Genomic DNA, 22,803 nt, shown 5'->3' on the forward strand with positions numbered 1-22,803 from the left:
GATGAATCACAGATTTAGCTCTTTACCCCAACCTTTCTCAATCCAATTCTGTATATTTCAACCTCTTGATCACCTTTTGTGTATGATTGTGCCTTTTGAATTCTGCCACCTACAAAACACTCATCACGTTTCTTTCTGTACAGACTCTGGCTGAGTTATTATTCTTTGGCCCAAGCTGCTGTAACTCCTTTTGCCCTGGCCACATCACCACCTCTGAGTACATCCCTAAGTCAGCTGATACTATTGCTTTAGATCCTTGTTCCAGCATTGCCAGTGACTTCCTTTATTCCTTTCACTAGCTCCTTTCTCCTTTACTGACTCATTGTGGCCCATCTTGTCTTTCTCTGCCCTTGATGTACTGGATATACCTCTGCTTCACTTACCTACCCATCTTTGTTATCATGTGTTCTCTGCCTGTCTCCTTTCTTCTTTTTCTGGCTCCAGTGTGCTATCCAATATGATGCTCCCATGGACCCATGGTCTCCTCTCCTGCAGTACCTTCAGTGATCTACTCTTTGTCCTCCTTCTCATCCAAGTTGCTCCTTAATAACTGCCCATGCAATTTCTCACTCTGAGTAATTAGTCCACTAGGAAGGGCAAATGGCTGTTGGGAAACAGCAACATATTTGATGCAAATGAGATATCAAATAACAATTTAAACTTATGTAGGAGGTGGTTTTCCCTGAAACTTGATTTTTCTACATGTAAGAGATATGATCTTCACAGTAGAGACTGCCTTTTCCTACAACTGCCTACACATATACATATACATATATCAGTATATATTTATGCAGCCATATATGTGTGTGTATATACGTATACATGTATATGTGTGTGTGCATGTATAATGCATATCTCTGTTATGTATATGCACATCTGTGAAATAAATGCACAGTAGAGGTTAAAGCGATTAATTCTGTTGAACATAGTGCACCTTGCAGTGTACAGAAAATGTCATCCTGTGTTTCTGAGGACCGGCAGGCTTGTGTTACCGTGCACACACAAGATTTCATATTTTGCATATTTTACACTGAATTCATAGTAAAATTTCTGAAAACTTTCTAGAGGGAAGTGCTGAGAATTTTTGTGCTAGAGATGTATTATCAGGGTAACTCATGGCATTTGTTGCATGACAAGGCAGAGTCTTTCACAGATGAGAGAGGACATGGCAGTAGAAGAAAGGAGTGGATTTGGGAGAGGGAAGAAACATGAATTAATATAGACAGTGCAAGAATTGCACAGGGCATCAATAGTGAGGATGAAAAGCTTGAACTTGACAGTGATCTGAAGAGGTGGGTGAGAGATGTGGCAGGGGAAGTGAAAGATTTTATAAACCACATATTTTATATGAACTGGTGCAAGATCAGAGATGGGAAGGCAATAGAGAAGGGGTCAGTCACTCAGACAAGACTTAACATGAAGTGCAACACATTCAGCTGGTATCAGTCAGCATAAGTAGGCTGATTTAATAGAAATAATACAGATTTATACCAGCTAAGGATGTGATCTCACACATTTCAGAAAGGAAGGGTGTCTCAAGCAGGCGGTTAAAAGATAAAGAAAAAAAAATCAGGAGAACGGGAGAAGAGGGAAAGGACATAAATGAAAGATTTTAACTACAAGTCACGCAGGAGATAAACCAGCTTTATTGTACCTTTATAGATTCTGCTAGTCCTGACTATGTTCATCAGACTCAGTACTAGCCAATTTAGAAATATTCCAGCATGCAAAATATGTACCTTTCCCGCCCTCCCCTAGCATCACCTTTTTATTCTCTATTTCTGTGCCCCACTTTGGGAGCAGAACTCTGAAGTTCTCCTGATTCCTGCATAGCTTGAGTCCTAAAGTCTAATTGAGTCCTTCTGTTCTTTCAGCTTATACTGAAAACTTGCATTACTTTGGCAGTACTTGGCTGTGGCTCCAACATTTTTATTTGTATTCAATTCCTAATGATCTAAACCATGGCTATTGAAGTAGTTAGAGGTAGCAAGACAGCGTTCTGGTCAGTTCTCCTTTAATAACCTCTTCAGTGTAGAAATTACTTACTTTTTATGGATTTAAATCCTGAAAAATACTTTGCACTTACTTTCCACTTCGGAAGCCCACAGCAAATACAACTAAATCTTGTGAATGTAACAACTAGGAGAACTGTGCTGAAACTGATCTGTGCTGTGATATCATCTCACCTTTTGACTGCGGGCTATCAAAAGGTACCATCCCATGCCCTCCCAACCCTCTAACCTGCCTTTTTGTTTTCCCTTTCTGGAAACAACCTGGTATGCTAAGGGCCACAGAAAGTGCAACTCACCTAGAGTATTTGATGTGAGCCCATTACTGTGATTGCAGTGGAGTTATGTGAAAGCCACTGTAGTCTCTAAGATAAGAAAAGAAAACCAAACGAAACTAGGAAATACCTGACATAACTAAAAGCTGATACTTTTTCAGATATACCATGTGCCACAAGCTGCTGGAAGCCAGAGGACCACTATTAAGCAGTGCCACTGTATAGCTGTGCTGTTGTGCTCCATTACTGCACAGCTGCTACTCTGCTGCTGGAGATACAACACTGTGCTGGATAGAGCTTCAGCCTGGCCACATGCAGCAGCTGCTATGCTTTCAGCACAAACTAACGCACAGTTATTACCTCAGATAGCTTGTACTTGCAACATGTGGGACAGGCAAAATCAGTGAGGCATAAAAAGTTGTTGTTATTCTCAACTTTATCAAAGGACAGTTGAGCAAGAGGTTGTTATGTGACCTATCCAATGTCACTCAAGAAATCAGTATCTGAGCTAGGAGCTGAGATCCGAAGTCCCCTTCAATGTCTGAATTAGAGGATCATGCTTTCCCCTCAGTTAACCACAAAAAATCTTTAAAGTTAAAACAGAATCAAATCATTGAGTTGTCAGACTTAGAAGTGTCTGGTTTTCCATGGAAACCTTTTCCCAGCGACAACCAAGCTTTTGCAGGGAGAGAAAAACTTCTCATCATGCGAGAGCCATCAGGGAGCTGTACTGTGCAAAATGCTGTAGCTGTGCAACTGCCTTCTGGAGAAATCTCATCCCGCAGCCTGACAATCCAGCTTTATTTGTGCGGGCTCAATAATTTTTCGCCGTGGTCATGCCAGAATCATAGCCTTGTTTTCTGTTGTCTGCCTTTTAGTGGTGATGTATGAATAAGTAAGAAAGACAGCTTCATTTTCATAAGCTAACTTGTGCCTGGAGTAGCAGAGAGTGAGAATAGCACACTTAATCATAACTGTAGGGCCAGAGCAGAAAACAATGACAGAGCTTTTGCTGCGAGTGATAGTATTTTATTACAACAACTCTTAGGTAGAAGAAACGGGCAGCTCAGAATGCTGACTGATTCAAATTCATTATGGTAGCCACAGTGTTCTCATCTGCTGGAAGAATAACTCATAAAATTCTTTTATGCTTGCCTTTTACAAAAGGTCATGGTGGCGAGGAGCTCTAGTCTTTCTCCTCAGAAAATCTGAATTCAGATTCTGGTATATTTGATGGTGAAATGAAGCTGTTCAAAGTTTCTGCAGAACCTTGCAGAGAAGGCATGAAGAGTGGCAAAGGGACAGATTTGGGTTGATGGATAGTCAAAGCATGGTGGGCAAGGGAAGCATTCATTGTGCCTGCTCAACACCATGCATTGCTTTGGCCAGTGCCTCATTTCTATTATCTCATAATGCATTTGAAAAAGTAAATAAGTAAATTAAATAACTGGTAATACTTAAATACACTGGCCAGATACTCTCAAAATGATTCATTGATCTAAAAATATTTTTATGATTTTGGGTGAAACATTTTTAGTTGTTTGAAATTGGAAGGGGAAAAATGATTATTTTATTTTGCTTTTAGATACATAGAATAATGTGGCATATATGGTATATTTTATGCATATGTATTATGTGTCACATTCTTTGATATTCTTGAAAATGACAAGGGTTATATACTTGATGTAGTTATTTTGATATCTTCAGATCAAAATATTTGGGATTTTTTTTTCCCAGATAATATTTCTGAATTTGATTTTTTTAATACTGATTCAGACTGAAAAATTTTTGGTTTTGAACCATCGATATTTGATATGCTGCTGAAGTTCTGTTCCCCTCATCACTTCTGCCCTAAGTCAAGATCACAGAGACAATGTAAAGGGAAATAAAAATATTTTCTTTGGCAGAGACAGCAACAGTACAGCAGACTAGAAATATAGCTGTAGAAGATAAAAAATATATCTTCATAACTTTCTCCAATGCGTCTTGGGAGACAAGCCACCACATCTGCCTGGAAGGCTTTTAGACACTAGCAAGAGTTAAAACAGCCTGACAAGTTGCATAATGTTCTGTCCTAGGACAGTACATGAACACGTGCATGTTCTTAGGCTATTGCAAAAAGGAAACTAGAGTGTGTTAGCTAATGCATTTTACTTTGTGACAAGCTAAAAGTGCATGTACAAGCACTTATTCCAGTTCAGTTCATACACAGTAAGTCACATTATCCGATCCATGTATCTAAGCCCTAGAGTTTTCATGATGCTAATTTCTGCCTTCATCCATGTCCCATATCAGACCTCAAGCAATATTGGTGGGAGCAGGATTTCTTCTGGTTTCTTCAAAAATTAAGGGAAAAGAGCGGAGGAAGTGGTACAGCTACAGTAAATATGTGCAAATGTAGTTTCCTGAGCCATTTCAGTTTATCTTAGCACAAGAAATAATAACTGAGAAATAAGTATTTCAGGGATACATCATCAGAACTGAGATTTTGGACTGATAGGTGGGAAAGAAAAACCATTAACAAGCAGTAAGGTTTGTTCATTTTTCATTATTCATTAGCCTGAAGGCTTAACTCTGTGGCTTGTTGGGCAATGCATGGGGCTAAAATAATGAAAGCGGATTGTTGGTGCTCCATGGTAAGGAAGTTCAGTGTCTGCTTCCTGCAAATGGAATTCTAACATTTCTTTTGCTGTAAGCAGTACTGTCCTGAAAAGGATATGTGAACTGCTGAGTTGTGAAATGTGCTGTTAGAATATGGGCAGGGTCACTTTCTTCCTACCACCTCTAACAATCCATTCCAGCCCAGCTGCACCTGCAATTTTTATTGTTGTTGGTTTTTTGGTTTTTTTCCCTTATCCTTTGCTAGCCATGATAGTTTCTTATTTTGTTCTATCCTCTCTCATCTTTAAGCAAGTTGTGATAAAGAACAGGCAGTATTCCAGCAGAAAACCATCAAGTGTTGATTTAAATTGTGTCCTTCAGCCTTTTTTGGCTTAGACTTGTTTCAATCAGTTGAGATCCTCACAATGTATGGCTCGTGGCACCTCATTTGCTGTCCAGTGTGTTCCGTGGGTCTCATAAGTTAAAAGATGCTACAGTTGATTTGAATGGACAAAAGATCAGTTGCTTAGGATGCATCAGCCACTCCTTTGTAATTCCCCTCATTCTCTTGTGCATTGCATTCTGTTAATACTACCAGTTTTCAGTATTGTCAGTAGGGTGAGAAATACGTGGTGGTCCTTTATATTGTCCTTTCCTCTCTCCCCCGGATTTTCCATCATCTTAAAAAAAAGAATCATGGAGTACAGTGCAAAAAATGATGTATAATACATTTAATACATAATGGAAAAGGAGAGACATCCTTAGAAAATGAGGTCTGTGAGGACTGGCATGTTGTTATTAGGATAGAGTAGGATGATCCTGAACAGTGGTGTGGAGTGGACTTGGTAATCTCTCAAGGTTATTTCTAGATTGATTTCTGTTCACTCCTTGAATGCTTTTGTAATGTTCTAATGTATTCATTATATGCACTGGCCATTCACTGCTGCTCACACTCTTTGAAACAGCATTCAAGACATATGTGGTAGTTACTGACATTCAACTGAGTTAGAGATACCGTGAGAGAGTATCACAATCACCTGAACTATCTTAACATCTTCCTAGACAATTATAAATTTGACTTTATCACTTCTGTCTTTACGTCTTGCTTCTCAGCCCAATCTTGTCTTGGGCCGTACTGAACCTCTAGTAATACAGCTACAGTTCTACATATACAACATATAATGATAATTTAATTCTTTCAGTGCACTGCTGTGACCATACACCCAGTTTTTTGAGCATGTCTGGGATTTGAAAGTATGCTGTAAGAGCGTGATGCTTATTTGCTTTCTCAAAATGTTGCAAAATGATTTCCAATACCAGTCATAGTGCCCTCACTGAGTGAAACCTTCTGCCAAAACACCATTCCTTCTCCTTTCTTTCACTAGAGCCAAATTCAGTTTTCCCCTTCCCTCCATCCTCCATCGCTAAGGCATCATTTCAATCACTTCTCCTATTTACATTTTCTACAGCATGTTTCAAGATAGATAATTAAGTCCTTATCTATACAAACATTCACTTTTCAGTTGATTTTTAAGCAGCATAAACCTTCTAGACACTTTTGATTTAAAACATGTTTTACTGTAGCTGAAGCCAGCTGCTAATCAATGTAAGCTAAACCAAAATAAGCCCATCTAAAACGGAAATCATAATTTCTATGCAGCATTCCACACAACCTTACCTAAATGACTTTTAAATTACTCTCTTAAATTATAACAGTGTAACATTCTTATGTAGGTAAACTCTTACAATCCAATATTTTCCTTAGCAAAAAGGATTTCCTTCAAGATGGAGAAAAAAAATTGATGAAACTAGTGGTGGGGGGGGAGGGCCCCAGGAAGAGAATGAGTTGTTATATTGAGCCTTTTTCTTCAACTATATTATCTCCATCAGAGTATAAACAGATCTTCATATTAGATGATCATTTTACCAGCAGTCAGTTCTCACTAGGAGGATTCTCCATCATTGTATTCCAAAATCAGGCAGCATTCAGATTTGTCTGGGTGATATATTTTTGTCAGCACGACAAAGGTTCCCACAGTGTTTAATTACTCAGACTAGCCAGGGGAGAAGGAAAGAAATGAGCCATGCTGAGTTTGCTGTGCCACACGTGCAGTCTGTTACATAAGCAGGCATCTTCCAAATGCGTGAAAGGAAGTCAGCACCCGAACTTCTGTCTTCTCTCTCCTTCTCAAGATTTTGTGCCTGTTTTCCATTGATTGACTGACTTTTGTCTCATGATCTATTTGCAATGTGCTCATTTCCAGGACAGCAGGTTCTTGGCTTGGTTGAGAACCAGAGTGATTGGTATTTGGGCAACCTTTGGAAGAATCATCGGCCCTGGCCAGCACTTGGGAGAGGCTACAACACAGGTAGGCCCTGAGGATTTTCTTGGAATTAATGTTTGCGTTGAGCGTGGAATCAGTCTCCTGGTACGGAGAATATGTGATGTGATGACTTGCATCTCCCTTCCTAATCTATTGCAAAATTTGACATTTAAAGCAGTAAAAATGATGTATTTTGGAGTTTCTGGTCCTGTGCAACTCTGAGGAGAATATATTCCTTCTCTAAATGGTCTCAAGGAGATTGTGTGACATCCTTTGGGGAAGGAGAGAGCTTTTCAGCAGTCTGACACATCCTCAGTATGTCTCCTACAAGATTTCTTTGCATGATGAGGAATATGTAGGCCCAGCAAGAGGGAACAATAGGAATCAAGGCTCATTTTGTTTTGAGAGGTAAACAGTATCACAAAATGTCAGCCTGATAAAGATATAACTCCTTCAGGACAGCAACAGTGTCATAATTGTCCTAATAAAATGCAAACTACTGGCCATCAATTTCTGCTGCTGCAAGAAAGAAATAAAGGCACTAGATCAGAGAATTTATTAGATTACAAGAGACAGGTCTTCACACTGATTTGTGTTTGGTGTGTGAGAAAACATACCAGGTGCATAAAGCACACACACATATATCTAAATAATTTTAATGCTAGCCTTTATATGCTGATACAGTCAGTTAGGTTCCCTCTCTGTTTGTAATAAAAGGGCAGAACAGATGGTGAAGCTTCCATTTAGAAAAGATGAGTCCATTTAAATGTCGCTGCACTATCAGGAAATTATTCACCTTAATAGAGGTTTCATTTCACAGAAATATATTATATTGAAATAAACAGTAACTAGAAAAAGGATTGCATGAGTTATGCTTGTGTCATCTGTATTTCTCTATTCTTTTGTGTATTTGGGTTAATCCTGCCATTTTTTTTTAACTGAAATACAAATTCACAGCATCTGCAGATCAACTATGTTCTGTGAAAATGTTCAAAATAGTAGCCTAACAGAACATAGACAGATATGGATACAAGATTTTGGCAAACGAGATTTCTTTCCTGGTTCTCCACTTACAGTATCATAGAATGCTTTGAGTTGAAACTGACCTTAAAGATCATCTAATTCCAAGCCCCCTGCCATGGGCAGGGACACCTCTCACGAGACCAGGCTGACCAAGGCCCCATCCAGGCTGACCAAGGCCCCATCCAACCTGGCCTTGAACACCTCCACGGATGGGGCAGCCACAGCGTCCTGGGCAACCTGTGCCAGTGCCTCAACACCCTTATTGTGAAGAAATTCTTCCTAATGTCTACTCTGAATCTTCTCCCTCCCTCCTTGTCCTATCACTACATGCCCTTGTAAAAAGTGCCTAAGCAGAACTGCACTGACTTGTGCTGTCCACCCCATCACCCCAAGCCCCTGCAAAAGCTTATTTTATTCACAACTAAACTTTTTTTTATTTCTGTTCTGTTCAGTGTTACACCACAAAGCAGTATATTTTGTTCTACTGAGAGATGACCACCTTTTATAGTTACTGTCTTTCTGCTGCATTTTAGCCTTTTCTTTTCTGCCATTTTAATGCTGACAGAGAGAAATGTATCTCAACCATATAACATTAGAATAACCCAGAAGTGTATGGTGGGTAGTATCTAAAATGCAATTATGTAAACAAAAATGCTGTGAAGCTTTATATTGTCTTAATTTACTGATCCAAATGTTTTATAGGGATGCCAAATGTCAGTACATCACAAAAATCTTCCAGTTAAAGCAAAAAAAAAATTAAATGTCTGCAGTCCTTCACATACATTGCATGTGTTAATTCTTGGCATGTGTTAATACATGTATAATCCTGCCCATGATTTTAGTCTGCTCACAATTACTTTCTTCAGACAACTTACCTGTAGTTATAAAAACTTCCCTTTTTTAAGAAAGAAAAACAGAAGGTAGATAATTACAGAAGATTGACAAATAAGAAGCAGAATGATGTTTTTTCAAGTATGTCAACACGTGGTTACTGAGTGAAGCAGTGAAAAATCTGAGAAATAGCAACGTGGTTACTGAGTGAAGCAGTGAAAAATCTGAGAAATAGCAAACAATGTTATTGACAGAATCAGCATAATTTACAATAATTTTCTTAATTTAATTCATTGTTTTCCTTAGTAATCTAGCAGAAATTGGAGGTATAAATCTCTCAAGTGAGATGAATTACCAAGTGAAACCAGAGCTTGTTTGATGTGTTCAGTAAATTAAAATTGGCACTGAATGCAACACTGTGACCAAGGAGAATTCAGAAAGCTAAAGCAGGGTGGAGGGTGGGGAAGAGGAACAATAACTCTATGCAAAACACTCATGAAAGACAAGGGGCCAGGAAAGGCAAGACTCCGAAATTCAGGTGCTTAGAGTTGTACTTAAGAACACTAAAAGGGCCCCTAAAGCCCTGAAACTTTAATGAGCTAAACAAAGCTGGATCAGGTGGAAGCTCTCAGGCAGGCTTTGCTTTTGCTCTTGAGAGCATGTTTATTACAGTCCTAGGATACAATCCTAAGAAAAGAGATTTTCATGCGAAAATCTCTTCAGCCAGACCCAAGCCTGGCAGATTTGGTGCAGAAGCACCCCTCAAAGTCAAAATTCTTCCACTGCTTCGTCCCAATTTCTGAAGTAAATAATTTATCTTCCACTCCTGTCTTTTTATGTCCAGGCCACTCTGAACAACATATAGGTTGGGGGAGTGCCAGAAGGCAGACACATTAAAGCCAGAAGTATGTTTATTCCTGCTCTGCTAGCTCTTTAAACTCAGTAAGCATGTGCATTCTCCTGTTCCTGTGTGGCCAGGCCAAGTTTCCTGACAGCCAATGGAAAGTTTCAAGGAAAGATTTTATTTGGTTGTTTTTCATCCGTCTTCCTCATTTACACAGGCAGATAATCCAAGTCATACTTTAATCCATGACAGTATAATCATAGGAAAACCAGAGCAAACTCAGAAGTCAGTTCAGTGACAATTTAACTGGTGTTTGGAACGTTCTTAGTTAGAATTGTTCCTTATTTGAGATAACATTCCCTTCCTCAAGCCATTTAAAACACAGCTCCTTCTGTACCACAAAGGTACCCAGGCTTTTTTATGTACCTTATTGGCCAAAACTCACTAAACTGCTTAATCAAATACATCTTTATATATCCACTACACCATTTTGCTTGCCTACATTGAGATTAACTATTACAGATTCCTCATACATTAATTAAAGCACTCTTTTCCCTCTGCGTAATTTTTATTGTCTTTCACTGGCTGAACTGTGCTTTTGAAAGTATTGCCTGAGCTGCACTACGATTTTTCTCTTTACAGATGTCAAACTGACAGCTTCAGAATTGCACTGTATGATTTGATGTTCATTTCTGGAGTAACAGTCATCTTACTCCTCAGAAAAATACCTTGTCAAAGAAATTCTCAACGTAAAAGCTTTTAGTACTTTATCTGCTTTATACTTTCCATCGTGGTGGAGGATAGCTTTTAAAAGCAGATTCTGGTGACTCTTACCATGATCTCAGGCTACTTCCTCAGCTGATGTGAATCACTCCTTGCTTCTCTTGCTTTAGTGCAGTCCCGCCAATTTATATCAGCTCAGGATGGACTCCATGCCGTTCTCATGGAGCTTTAGGATGGATCTGTGCCTGTAATGTGGGTGCCAGGGAGGCTTTTATAAAAACTTTGGCCCAAGGGATTTCAGACTTCTGGACTTCAGAAGCCAGTCCTGAGGATTTGAGGCACATCTAAAATACACTGCCTCAGTGCAACTACTAGATATGGTAAGGAGGTGTCTCAACAGCTTGAGCTGAAGATTCTTACTCCCACACCGAGAGATGTCACTTTACCGGATTTGTGGATTGAGAACAGAAGGGAATGGCTAGCACCTAACGATTACTAGGCTATGTGTTCACTGTGCGTTATTACTCCCATGTTTGTAATTACTGGAAGAATGCTAGAATGAATCTCTTTCCTTTATTATTTCCCTGAAAAAAAAAGGGACCTATGGAAGATGAATTGGAAGTGGGTAGCATATGTTATGCCATTTTTGCATATTATTTAACAATTGTGAATGCTAAAGACAAGCAGAGGGCAGACTGTTTATATAAAATTAGAGTGGATCATGTATTTTGCTTCTTCATGATGCATCTCCAGTGCAGAAAGTAAGTGACAAGGAAAGCAATGCAAAATGGGGGATGAGGGTGGTCACAAAACAGCCTACGGTCCTTCTCTGGAAACACAATAACCACTTTCATCTAAACTCTGTGGGCTTCTTCTCATGACATTATGATAATGGATCTGATGCTAAGAAATGTTGAGCGCATTTAATTTAATCAGACATTTCTGTTTTTCAGAAATCCTCACAATTAATGCTTTAAATAGTTGCTATTGCCTAATTCTGGATAGATCTGTTACCAAAATGCCTTTTTTCTCCCCGGAAGAGTTAGATTCCCATAACAGCCATCTCAATATAGCACTAATTTACAAATTATATTCCATACATTCCATAGATGCTGACTAATACTGGCACTCTTCTCCATGTTGTAAAGAAATGAGTATAGTGGTTACTTGAGAAAGGAGATTTTTCTGTGTTGTCTCAATGAATGAAGAAGTCAGAGAACTCAAGGTTTATAGAACCTTTTAATACCCATCACTGGGGCCTGACTTAATTTAGCCATGCACTCTCTAAAAGGCTTTGCAATATTCCTACCTCCCAATACATAAACATTAGTCACTTTTGGAACAGGAACTGGTATTGTTAGGCTAGGAGCCTTTGCAAACAATCAAAAAAACCCATTTCAGTGGTTAAAAAAAAAAAAAAGAAAGGAAAAATGAAGTCCAACAGCAATGTCAAGGCAAAAAGTAGCAGTTTCTTCACCTACTCAGATTCACAGTGTACCAGATCTTTGGATTAGATTGTTCCTTCTTAAAGGTAACTGTGAGCTCATTGAGCAAATATAGTTATGAGTGCAAAGCATACAGATACACAGGTGGTTATATAACTCATAAAGATGTATTCGAAGTACAGGTGTCATGCACATTGTACAGATGGTACAATGTACTTTAGGAAGTACCAACACAGTGTTGCTTTTAGGCTCAACAGGAAATGTCATTTGTGTCAATGGTGGGAACTTAAAATGATAATTCCGCTTTTGATGACCACATCCCTCTCTTTGTTGGCTTTAGTCTGTAGATTGCACTTAAATGTATGCTATCTTAAAGCTGACCACCCTCAAAAAACCAGCTTCTTTTCCAGTCTTTCTCATGCAGTTTCTAAAGCATGCGATGTACTGAGAACTTGTTTACAATATGCTTGACATTTCTGAAAAGTGGTTCAATATATATTTGATTTTGAAAATGGTGTCTTTAGTTTGAGAGGCTTGTCCACATAATAATGGCATTGCTGCAACTGAATTAGTCTACTGTTCATTGCTTTCTCTGAGATACATCCTCCGCTCCTTGGCAATTGAATCTATCAGACCAAGCAAAACCTCTTTTTTTTAAAAAAAACAACACCTGACTTTCTTTGAAGCACTGAAAACTTTCATCTCCTAAGAACTCTGTGATAAGAAAACAATGGCATTCAGATAGTCTATATTATATTCTAGTTTTCATTGTATTGCAGTAAATAAAAAGTATTTTTTTAGTTGATTAAATTGTGCTGGGCTTTTTTACTACTCTGTCTTGAGTTCATAATGTCTATCTCCATGTAATGTGCATAAATAGGACCTATATATGCCCTATTCCAATCTAATAATTTAAGGAATCATTCTTAAGTATGGTATTTTTAGCTTGATCGAGACAGTTCTTTATATGAACATACATAGCTTGATGAGTAATTATGTTGTCCAGCACTCTGAAATGCCCTCTCTTTATTGTAGAGGGGCCATCATTAGCAGGTTAAATTTAGATGAAAGACTTACAGATAAAAGCTTAGTAAAGGCATTCAGGTGCCTAAACTGAGAACAAAAACTTCTATTATATAGCAGGAGGACTCCAGACAAACCTATAGTAAAACCAGTACTTATTCTTCTGAAGTGCAAGTTCACTTTCCAGTTTCTCATTATGGTCATAAAAGTGATAGTGTAAAGACAGTTTGTTTTTGTAGACACAGGAACAGAGGTTTTGGCCATAGTCCCAAAGCAAAAAGAGGCATCACAGTTGGATATCATCTTGGGACTCTTTAACAGGTAGCCTGGTGCCTGTCACAGAAAGTAGCATAGTAACTCTGATGTCTTTCTACACCTTTGTGTCAAAGCTGTCACCTCTTAGAGTGCCCACAAAACCCAACTGAATTTGGTCATAATCAGATCACGCCCTTAGTTGTTACTGGCTATAGAATTCACTGCACTTTGATCATTTTAGTGACAGGACAAACTAGATTTAGGACAAACCTTTCATCTTTAAAAATATATCAAGAAACTATAGTCTTTGAGTTGCAGATGTTTTGAGAAAGAAGAATCTGCAAAACAGGGTGGGCACAGATCTCACAAGGAGCAGCCCCATTCTTTCCTTTCCTGTTGTCTTTCTTCTGTCTATGTGCAGCTACAACCTGATTTTAATTGTTCCTGCTGTATCTCCTCAGCCCACCCTCCTCCACCAGTCTGTATAGAACTGAGCTCGAGGGAGGGCAGGAGCACTGCAATACCCTATATATACAGATAGTTCTTAAATTGTTGTTCTCAAGGCCTAGCAGAAATGGTGAAGAGAAGATTTTCCAAATAGGATCATAGAATTATGGGCAATTTAGGTCAGAAAGGATCTCCAGAGATCTTCTAGTCCTTTTCTCACTGAAAGCCAACTCAGGTTTCTACGGGCCTTTTCCAATGGAGTTTTTTCCAATTGAGTTCTCCAAGGATAGCTTTCAAGGCAGCATGTTCCTGTATTTGGCTACTTCTTGTTGAGAAAAGTAAAAAAGTATAAAATCCAAATTTGTAATTAGAATTTCTTTTGCTGTGATTTGTGTCAGTTAACTCCCATCTGTCTCTGTGCGTCTCCTAGTAGAGTTTAGCTCCATTAGGTAGTTGTAGACAGCAATAAGAGAACCCCTTAGCCTTCTCTTTTACAGACTGAACAAGCCTTTTTCTCTCAGCTTCTCCCCATATATGTTCTCCAGGCCTCTGACTGTTTTGGTTGCTCTCCACTGGACTTACTCCAGAATGTCAGTGTCTTTATTTGACTAAGGAATCCAAAACAGTATTTCAGATGTTGTTTTATAAGTGCTGAGTAAAGCATGATCACTTTTCCTTGACCTAAGGGTCTGATGTAGCCCAGGGTATGATTGGCCATGTGTGCCACAAGGTTGCACTGCTATCTTATGTTCAACTTCCTGTCTATCAAGCCCCCTAGGACTTTTTGCCTGAAAAGCACCTTTCTATCCACTTTTCATAGAATCATAGAATCATTAGGCTGGAAAAGTCCTTGGAGATCATCAGCTTCAACCATACCTGTCTGCTACTAAACCATGCGCCCAAGGACCTCACCTACCTGCTTTTTAACCATCTCCAGGGATGGTGACTCAGCCACCTCCCTGGGCAGCCTGTTCCTGTTCCTGATAACCTTTTCTGTGAAGAAATTATTCCTAATGTCCAATCTGAACTTCCCCGGTCACAGCTTGATTCCATTTCCTTTTTTCCTATCACCTGTCACTTGGGAGAAGAGACCGACACCCACCCCTCTGCAACCTCCTTCTAGGTAGTTGTCGAGAACAATAACGTCTCCCCTCAGCCTCCTCTTCTCCAGGCTAAACAACCCCAGCTCCCTCAGTCGCTCCTCATAAGACTTGTTTTCTAGCCCTTTCACCAGTTTCATTGTTCTTCTCAGGACATGCTCCAGGACCTCAGTGTCTTTCTTATACTGAGGGGCCCAAAACTGAACACAGCATTCAAGGTGCAGCCTCACCAGCGCAGAGTACGGGGGGAGAATCACCTCCCTGGTCCTGCTGGACACACTGTTTCATCCAGCCTGTTCTGTACATTCAGGAATAGCCCCATGCAGGACTTTTTGTTGAACATTGTGAGCTTTCTCTTAGCCAGCTTGTCTACCCTGTCAGGGTGCCTCTGAATAGCAGCCCTATCCCCAGGGCTACAGCCCCCAGTTTGGTATCGTATGTGATGTTGCTGAGGATGCATTCTATCTCATCTCCAGCTCACTCATCAAGATGTTCAACAATATCAGCCCCAGTACTGACTCTTGTGGAACACCACTTTTAATGGCAAATATCTGCATCTTTCATTGCTGAACAGAACCCTTTGAGCTTAAAAGTCCAACTGAATTTCTGGGCACCTTAGTCCACCTATCCAAAGTAAACCACAGTTTGGGTCTGAGCACTCAAAACAGCTCCACACGTATTTTCTCTTTATGCAAAGGCATCCTTGTATTTCTGTTGTGAACCTAAGCTTGTACCTCCATTGCTAGAAGAGAAATGGAGGAATGATTGATCTGCAGCTGACCTTTGGGTGAAATCATTGCATTAAAGTACATTGTGCTTCTTTTTTTTAAAAGATGCTATGGTTAAGATTTATGCCTGTTCATTCTGTGCTGCTGGTTTCCTTCCCCTAATCCATTTCCTAGAACATTCTATTCCTCCTGAATCTCATCCAGTCAATAAACTACCCAGAGAAAAAGAAAGTTGTCTGACTTCTTCTGAATGTAAAACCCCAAACCTCTTTTCATGCAACTATAATAAAAACACCTAAGACGTTTTTCAGCCCATGAACCATATTTCCTCCACTGTTGCTAGCACATTAACCGAACACCAGACCAAGAAAAGCTCGGATTGGTTCTTAGTCATTATGCCCATCCCTACAATTAGCTTTGTGGACTACTGTTCATATTATAATAAATATTTATCACTGGTGCAGGGTGCATTTTTCCTGTTCATGTAGTCCAAAGTGGAAAACCTGTTGACATTTCAACCTCTAATGAATACGATGCTTTTGAGAGATCCAAAACAGAAACAAAAAAAATCCCACATAATTTAAAGCAATGTTCCCTGTTAGCTTTCTCTTTTTGCTGCTTTCTGAGGAAGGAAAAAACACAGATAAGCATCATGGATAAGGTCCAGATCTGATATAAATGGCTGACTCTTGAATTAAATATACCTAAGCTTATTTACAGGAGCTGAGGATCGGGAAAAAGGGTTTTTTCTTTTAAAGGTGGGTGATTCTTTGGTGGAGAGTCCAAGACAGATTCATTTTGGAAGACGGACTTGCTTTCATCAGGGCAAATATTCAGCAAATTCCAGCAAACCTCCTCAGTTTTTATCCATGGAAAACAGACTTTGCATGATCCCTTTTTCCAAACATGCCTGCACAAGGAGATTCAATCTGGATCGCCCACACAGCAACCCTGTACAGTCTGTACTATTCTGTGATTCCTGTTCAGGACAGCTCACCCGAAGTCCATCGTCCATTTACTCTGACTTGATGTAGAGGTGTAACACTTACTTGCGCTTTGATGTTTTGAGGCATTGACATATAAAACTGTATACTCAGAAATAATGGAAAGCGTGCATGAATATGAGAATCAGTCTAGGAAGGTTAATCATAGGAACATAAGCTCCAGATTTAATACAGTTGTCAAAATACTTTGCATGATAATTGGATGTATAAAGAGGGACATTTTAAGTATGGATACAGGAGATACATTTCTGTTGGGTGTGGACTGTCTAATTCTGACATGCTGGATGTCTGTTCTGTCAGATAACATAGCTCCCTAGTTCATTCTTCACTCTTGGCTCCTTGATCATCCACTGGGCACAGAAATCAGTCAGCAACCTGTCTTTCTCAGGGAGCAACTTGTCTCTTGTCAAGAAAAAAAAAATAAATAAATGTAATTTGTTTATAGTTCACTCCAGGAACTATTTATGGAAGGTGATATGTATAGGACTACACTGTTTAGCACCCCTTTCCAGTCCTTCAGCACTGCACCAGAAGACTTCACACTCTGGAATATTCCCACATGCCCTGATGACATTCTCCAGTGCGCACAACGTAGACCCTCAGTTCCATGCTAAAAACTCTCAGATCTAGAAAATTGCAACATCGCTCTCTCATAATGTTGGACACTGAGAAATGCAAACAAAATAATTTTATGTCTGAAAACTGAGGGAACACAAACTAGGCCCTTAGAAACAAGTAGTATGTACTACTATGTACTGTACAGCCACTCCATAGTCCTTGATCTGTATACAAGGGAACTTTCGTTGGAGTGGATAAATTTTAAAATGTAGATTTAGCTACTTTTCCAGGTCCAATTTCGACAGGTCAAAGATGAGTACTTCTAAATTAACGAAGTTCAAAGAAAATACAGGAAGATTTCCCATAAAGCTGGGAAAAATTGCTCCAGGAGCTTATCTGGGAGCAAGTCGAGGGATAGCTTGACATAGCTTATTAGTATCTGCAGGAGGAAATAACATTTCTTAATAGAGGGCTTGCTAATTTAACAAAGGTTCAGCAAGATCAAATGACTGTAAGTTCAAATACGTGTTCAAATTAGAAATATGGGAAGTATCCATCAGGATAATTATGCATTGGAATAACTTATCAAACTTTGTGATAGATTATCCATTATTGTAAATTTTTAAATCAAGAATGAATGTTTTTCTAGAGGTTATGCTCTAGTTAAAGCACAAATTGATTTTGAAAAATCCTATGGCCTCTGTTATGCAATAGGTAAAAATTATCCTTTCTGACAGTATCACTTAAATATGTATTTAACCAGGGCTTTGTTTTCCTCTCAAATGAAATCACCTAAACACCCAGGCAAATGAAATCACGAATAACCTGCTGTGTAAGAATTTCCAGCGTTATTAGCATTGAAGAGAGGAAGAATTCTTTAAAATTTTGTAGAAGTTTTCCACATTTCCCCTTGCCACTTTTCTTTTAAGTCTCATATTTCAAAGTGCGTTATAATAAGATGTGTACCTGATCAGCTTTTTGTTAGTTTCAGCTTTTAGCACCTCCTTAATGACTTGCAGAGAGGTAGAGAGATGGACGCTGAGTAGCTGCTGGGTGATATTTGAGCATAGCAGTGATGCGACACATCTTTGAGACAGCTCTCCTCTGCTCCATTTAGATTGGTCATTGTCATTGTGCTACAGCAAATGGAAGCTGAAACCTCCCTCCTTTCTCCCTTTGCTCATCTGAAGTTAGATGTGTTACCTAAGGTTTACAACTTCTGGATTTTTTCTGAGCAAAAACCTTCCCAATCTTTTGAATTTCAAGAGAATTTAATGATTAGCCCCTTGTCAGTTTTTTTCCCCTTGTGGAAGCCATCTCCTTTGTTTACCAACTGAGAAGCCCTCCAAATATTTGCTCTCCACTGCCTTTAAAATGTAATCTCTGCACCCTAATGCTCACAAGGTTCATAGACTTCAAAAAGGCTATAAGAAAGATGAGGAGCTGTTTAAAACCCACATAAAGAGCTTTTTCACAGATGGGTTTAATCTCCTAAAACACCTCGCACAGGGTTCAGGAAACACAGGGATTCAAGAATGGTTACTGCCCTTCCTGTCTTCCTTGGTGCCCAAAGCAAGTAGAGCAACTGGGAAAAACTGTAGCTTCCATTTCTGATTTTGCTAATATTTGTCTTTCTGCCAGCCATGTTGTTTTCCCTTATAGGATTTAAGAAAATTTTATTAGCAATTTGGGCAGGAAAGTGTATGACTTTGCACTGCTTGAGTTCTGTGTAAGAGAAGGCCAATTGCTCCAGGGCTAGAGATAGTTTTTTTTCTCTGCTGACCTCAGAGACCTGTAGAATTGTTACTTCTCTTCACAAGACCCTAGAAGATGGGACAGGAGGGCATTACTTGGCAGGATGGTCTTTAGGTAGCAGAGGTTTTCCCCATAGACTTTGTAAAAGTCTTGTGGGTGATGACACCTCTCCTGTGGACCATTTAGGCTTCTGAATAAAGGAAATATTTCTGTAGCAGCCTTTGGAGCTTTAAGAAAGTTGGAGAAATTCCCCCAGAAATGGAAGTCATTAAAGAGAATATACAAAGCATATTTATCTTTTTTTTTTTTTCCAAATTGTTCAGGAAGAATAGCATCTGAACAATAAAGAAACAGTTAGAAAACCAGGAAATTCTGAGCTACCATCAGTAGCTCTGTAAGAAGTTTGAATCATGCTCCAGTACATCCATCTTAGCTCTGCCTAAGGAGAAACAGCATACTTTGGAAGCAGAGAACAAAGGAAACAGAAGTGTTCCATTTCATTAAATGGTCATCAGGAAGCATAAACAAAATGTTTATAATGCTCCAAGAGGAACCAGGCTCCCAACAGAGTGACTGCATTACATTTCAAAATGCACTCTGTCACAGCTTCACTTTCAATACATGTGCTGAGAAAACAAGGGCTATTGCATTCTGTCTCCGTGCCAAGAGGGACATCTACTTCCCATTTCAAAACAGCTTCTCAGTCCTGATATGTTTTCTCAGAGAAAAGTTCAGGTGTGGAGCCATCATTTATTCTCGATTAACACATTGTGCATCCTTACAAGGGTTTGTTTGGGTTTTTTTCATTGTGGAAAGCTTTTTTGGAGGAAAAGCCTGGTGCATGTAAGTTCATAGTTAAATAATGTATCAGGATACTCAAAAAAATGTGTCAGAATGACAGTCCTTTGATCATACTGTGTTAAAAGCCATATATATAAACTCTGGTTTTATTATACTAATGATACAGCTAATCAAATTATGAGCAGCAATTAGATAGACAGTCTATAAATCAAGTTAGATAAATGCAGTTATTTTCATCCACACAAAACTTAAAATGAAGATTAAAAAATGCATGCAGTGACTTGTTGTGGAATTGCAGCTTTAATTCAATATTTTAGTCCCTAACAGTCATATACTTTGGTTTTTTTATTTACTCTTGATGCTGTGAGTGGAGAGCAGAGGCCACAATCAGTGGTGCAGAGGTGTAGCCCAGTGGATTTCAAAAGCAGTCCTTAACAAAACTAGTCACTTGAGCCCTAGTCTGGCAGAGGTATAGTCACATTCCTAGCATTTCACACTGTGATCACTTCCATTGATTTCAGGTACAATAAACTGGAATTAAAAGAATATGCAGAAGTGTGTGCTAGAATACTAAGCAGTCAGCACTATTATAGTGCTTCTCCTGGGACTGCAGAGCTACAAGCCTCTTCCGTAGCACCTAAGACTGAACTCAGCTTTTTGGTGCCTAATCTACTTCACAAAACATGGTAGCTTACCGGTTTTATACTGCCTTAAATCTCTGGGTCAGTTATTTATTGCAGCAAATCTCCATAATGTCAGCCCTACTTAAAATTATTTCTTACAGCATCTAAGACTCAGTGGTTTGGTGCGTGGACTTTGATATGCTGGGTGGGTACTCTAAAAGCCCTGTAAGATTTTTAAAACTCACTATTGCTTTATTTTGAAGTGTGTCTTGCCTGTCTTTCATTGCTATTGTAATGGTATCTATTTGCTATCTGTCTAGATGTTCCACTGTTATAAGCTTAGTTTCAAGAATGATTTTTAAAAACCTGACAAGAATAGGCTCTGAGATGCTGCTCACATAATATGGTGTTGCCTCAACAGCTCACAAAAGCATCCTGTTCCACCTGAGAGAAACAGGCAAGGTAGTGCTTACAGAAAATGGTCTCTTTGTAGCTGTATTTTTTCCCCAATGGCATTTAGGCTTTTTTTCAACCACCTTAAAAGGGCCATTGTAATAAACTGATTGAATTTGAAAGCTTGTCCAGTTTCTCTATAACTTCTGTAAGTGATTCTGTTATATCTTAAAATGTGGTTTATTACTTTCTACTCTACTATATCTTCCTCTCCGAGTTTCAGGAAAAGCCATAGCCTGTGTTCCTGAAGCAAAAGGTGGGGAATGGCTGGTAGCATTCCAAGGGAAATTGCTGATGTTTATGCAAACTTTCCATTTACTATTCAGAAAATTAAAATTCAATTTTTTGTTCTGGAGCAGATTAACCACAAAAAAAACCCCAAACCAATCCAGACTATTTTTGTTGAGATGCATCTGCTGAAACCATTGCTTAGTCAAAACATAGGAAAGACAAAAAAATGTTATTCAAATTGAGTGCAAACAATGGCAAAAAGACAGAACATTCAGGTGACTCCTCAAAGTTTTGTTAGAGCCAGGATGAAACATTTATTGTCCTTTTCAGGTCATATAACCATTTCAAATAAGAGTTTTAATTTGTATTACTTCTGAAGTGCAAAACATTATTTTGGAGTAAGTAGGTTTTAAAAATGTGCCAAAAAAAATTGCAGTATTTCACAACTGAAATGTTTTCATCCAGATATGTTAATTCAGAATTTTGCCCTGTATTCTCCAAGCTATTTACCAAAACCCCTTTTTTTTCAGGTTTTAAAGGTGGGGTGGTTTTGTGTGTTCTGAAATTATACTCTTTTAGAAAATCTGGCTTTTGTATTTTTTGGTTTTTTGTTTGAGCAATTCAGAATCTCTTCAGATTTTGGTAGTTCAAGCAAAATCTCACCGAGCAGGGGGAGAAAATGGCATTTAAGTAAAAACTGGACCAGGATGTGTTCCATGTGTTTAGAAATAAGGCATTATTTTTCCAGGAGCTCTGAGATTTTTGCATCTCTGTATATGTCTGAACTATTTCCTCAGGATAAGGAAAATATGATGTTCTGTGACTGATCATAGTTTGTTTAATACTCATAAGACATTTGTGTTGCCACTTTTCTCGTTTTGTTTATTTGCTGCCAAGGTTTCCCTTTGTTTTTCTCAGGTAGGTTAGGGCAGAAAAATGCTGCACTCATCAAAAGATGAGAAATCTCACTGCCTGGGGCCAGATGTTCATGAAATATTCCTTTGATTAATTTTTTTTTTCTCCAGTCTTTTCCTTCCCCAGCACAGCAGCTGAGAATAAGTCCCTTTCCCCCTTGTGTTCATCTGTATGTCATCTTGAATTTAGTCTGTGATTTCAGTCAGTTTGAATCTAAGGGAAGGGGCTCCTGAAGCAAATATTTCCTTTTCCTTATTTCAGACACTTTGCCTGCAGACTAATTGCACAGATTTGTGTAAGTTCATTTGTTATGTTTGCTTTTGGTAACAAAATGATATAGAAGTAATACTGAACTGCTCTGTTCTCAAGAAAAGGTAATTTTTCCTCTGCATGAACTGTTTAAAAGTTCCTGACACACGTGCTCTTGCTTTGCTTTTAAACTAAAGAACATTAATTAGTTGAATGGTATTAAATTCTCCTCTTGGTAGAAAACTCTTATTCTCACTAGTACCAATGCGTAAATATTTAAACTTGCTGTAAATATTCTCTAGTAGTTATTTTTATAGCAGCAGTAAATTAGAATTCCACAATGTGAGAAGCCCTGACAGAGACTATACAAAGGTGTTAAACCCAAGCCTCTAGATGAATTAAAACAGAAATGACATTGAAATTAATCTTGACGCTAGAACATTAAAAGCTTGTGAATATTTTCAGTAGCCATGATTGCATCATCACTTAATGCATCCTTTCTCACATATATTCCAGTTTTTCCACCCCATCTGCCTCTTTTACTCTCAGCTGCTACCATGATAGGCCCTCAGGACAGCATAATCTC

General features: G+C 38.8%; 1 protein-coding gene across 4 annotated transcripts in view; it reads left to right on the top strand.

Annotated features, from left to right (window-relative positions):
- Nucleotides 1-22,803, top strand: part of LARGE1 (LARGE xylosyl- and glucuronyltransferase 1) — a 283,680-nt gene that overhangs the window by 212,009 nt on the left and 48,868 nt on the right. For all 4 annotated transcript variants that reach the window (XM_069857011.1, XM_069857017.1, XM_069857004.1 and 1 more), the window contains exon 7: nucleotides 7,150-7,254. In XM_069857011.1, coding sequence (XP_069713112.1) covers nucleotides 7,150-7,254 — 105 coding nt within the window. The remainder of the gene's footprint in view (nucleotides 1-7,149; nucleotides 7,255-22,803) is intronic.

This window comes from Phaenicophaeus curvirostris, chromosome 1, assembly GCF_032191515.1.
Source record: "Phaenicophaeus curvirostris isolate KB17595 chromosome 1, BPBGC_Pcur_1.0, whole genome shotgun sequence".
Taxonomy (NCBI): domain Eukaryota; kingdom Metazoa; phylum Chordata; class Aves; order Cuculiformes; family Cuculidae; genus Phaenicophaeus; species Phaenicophaeus curvirostris.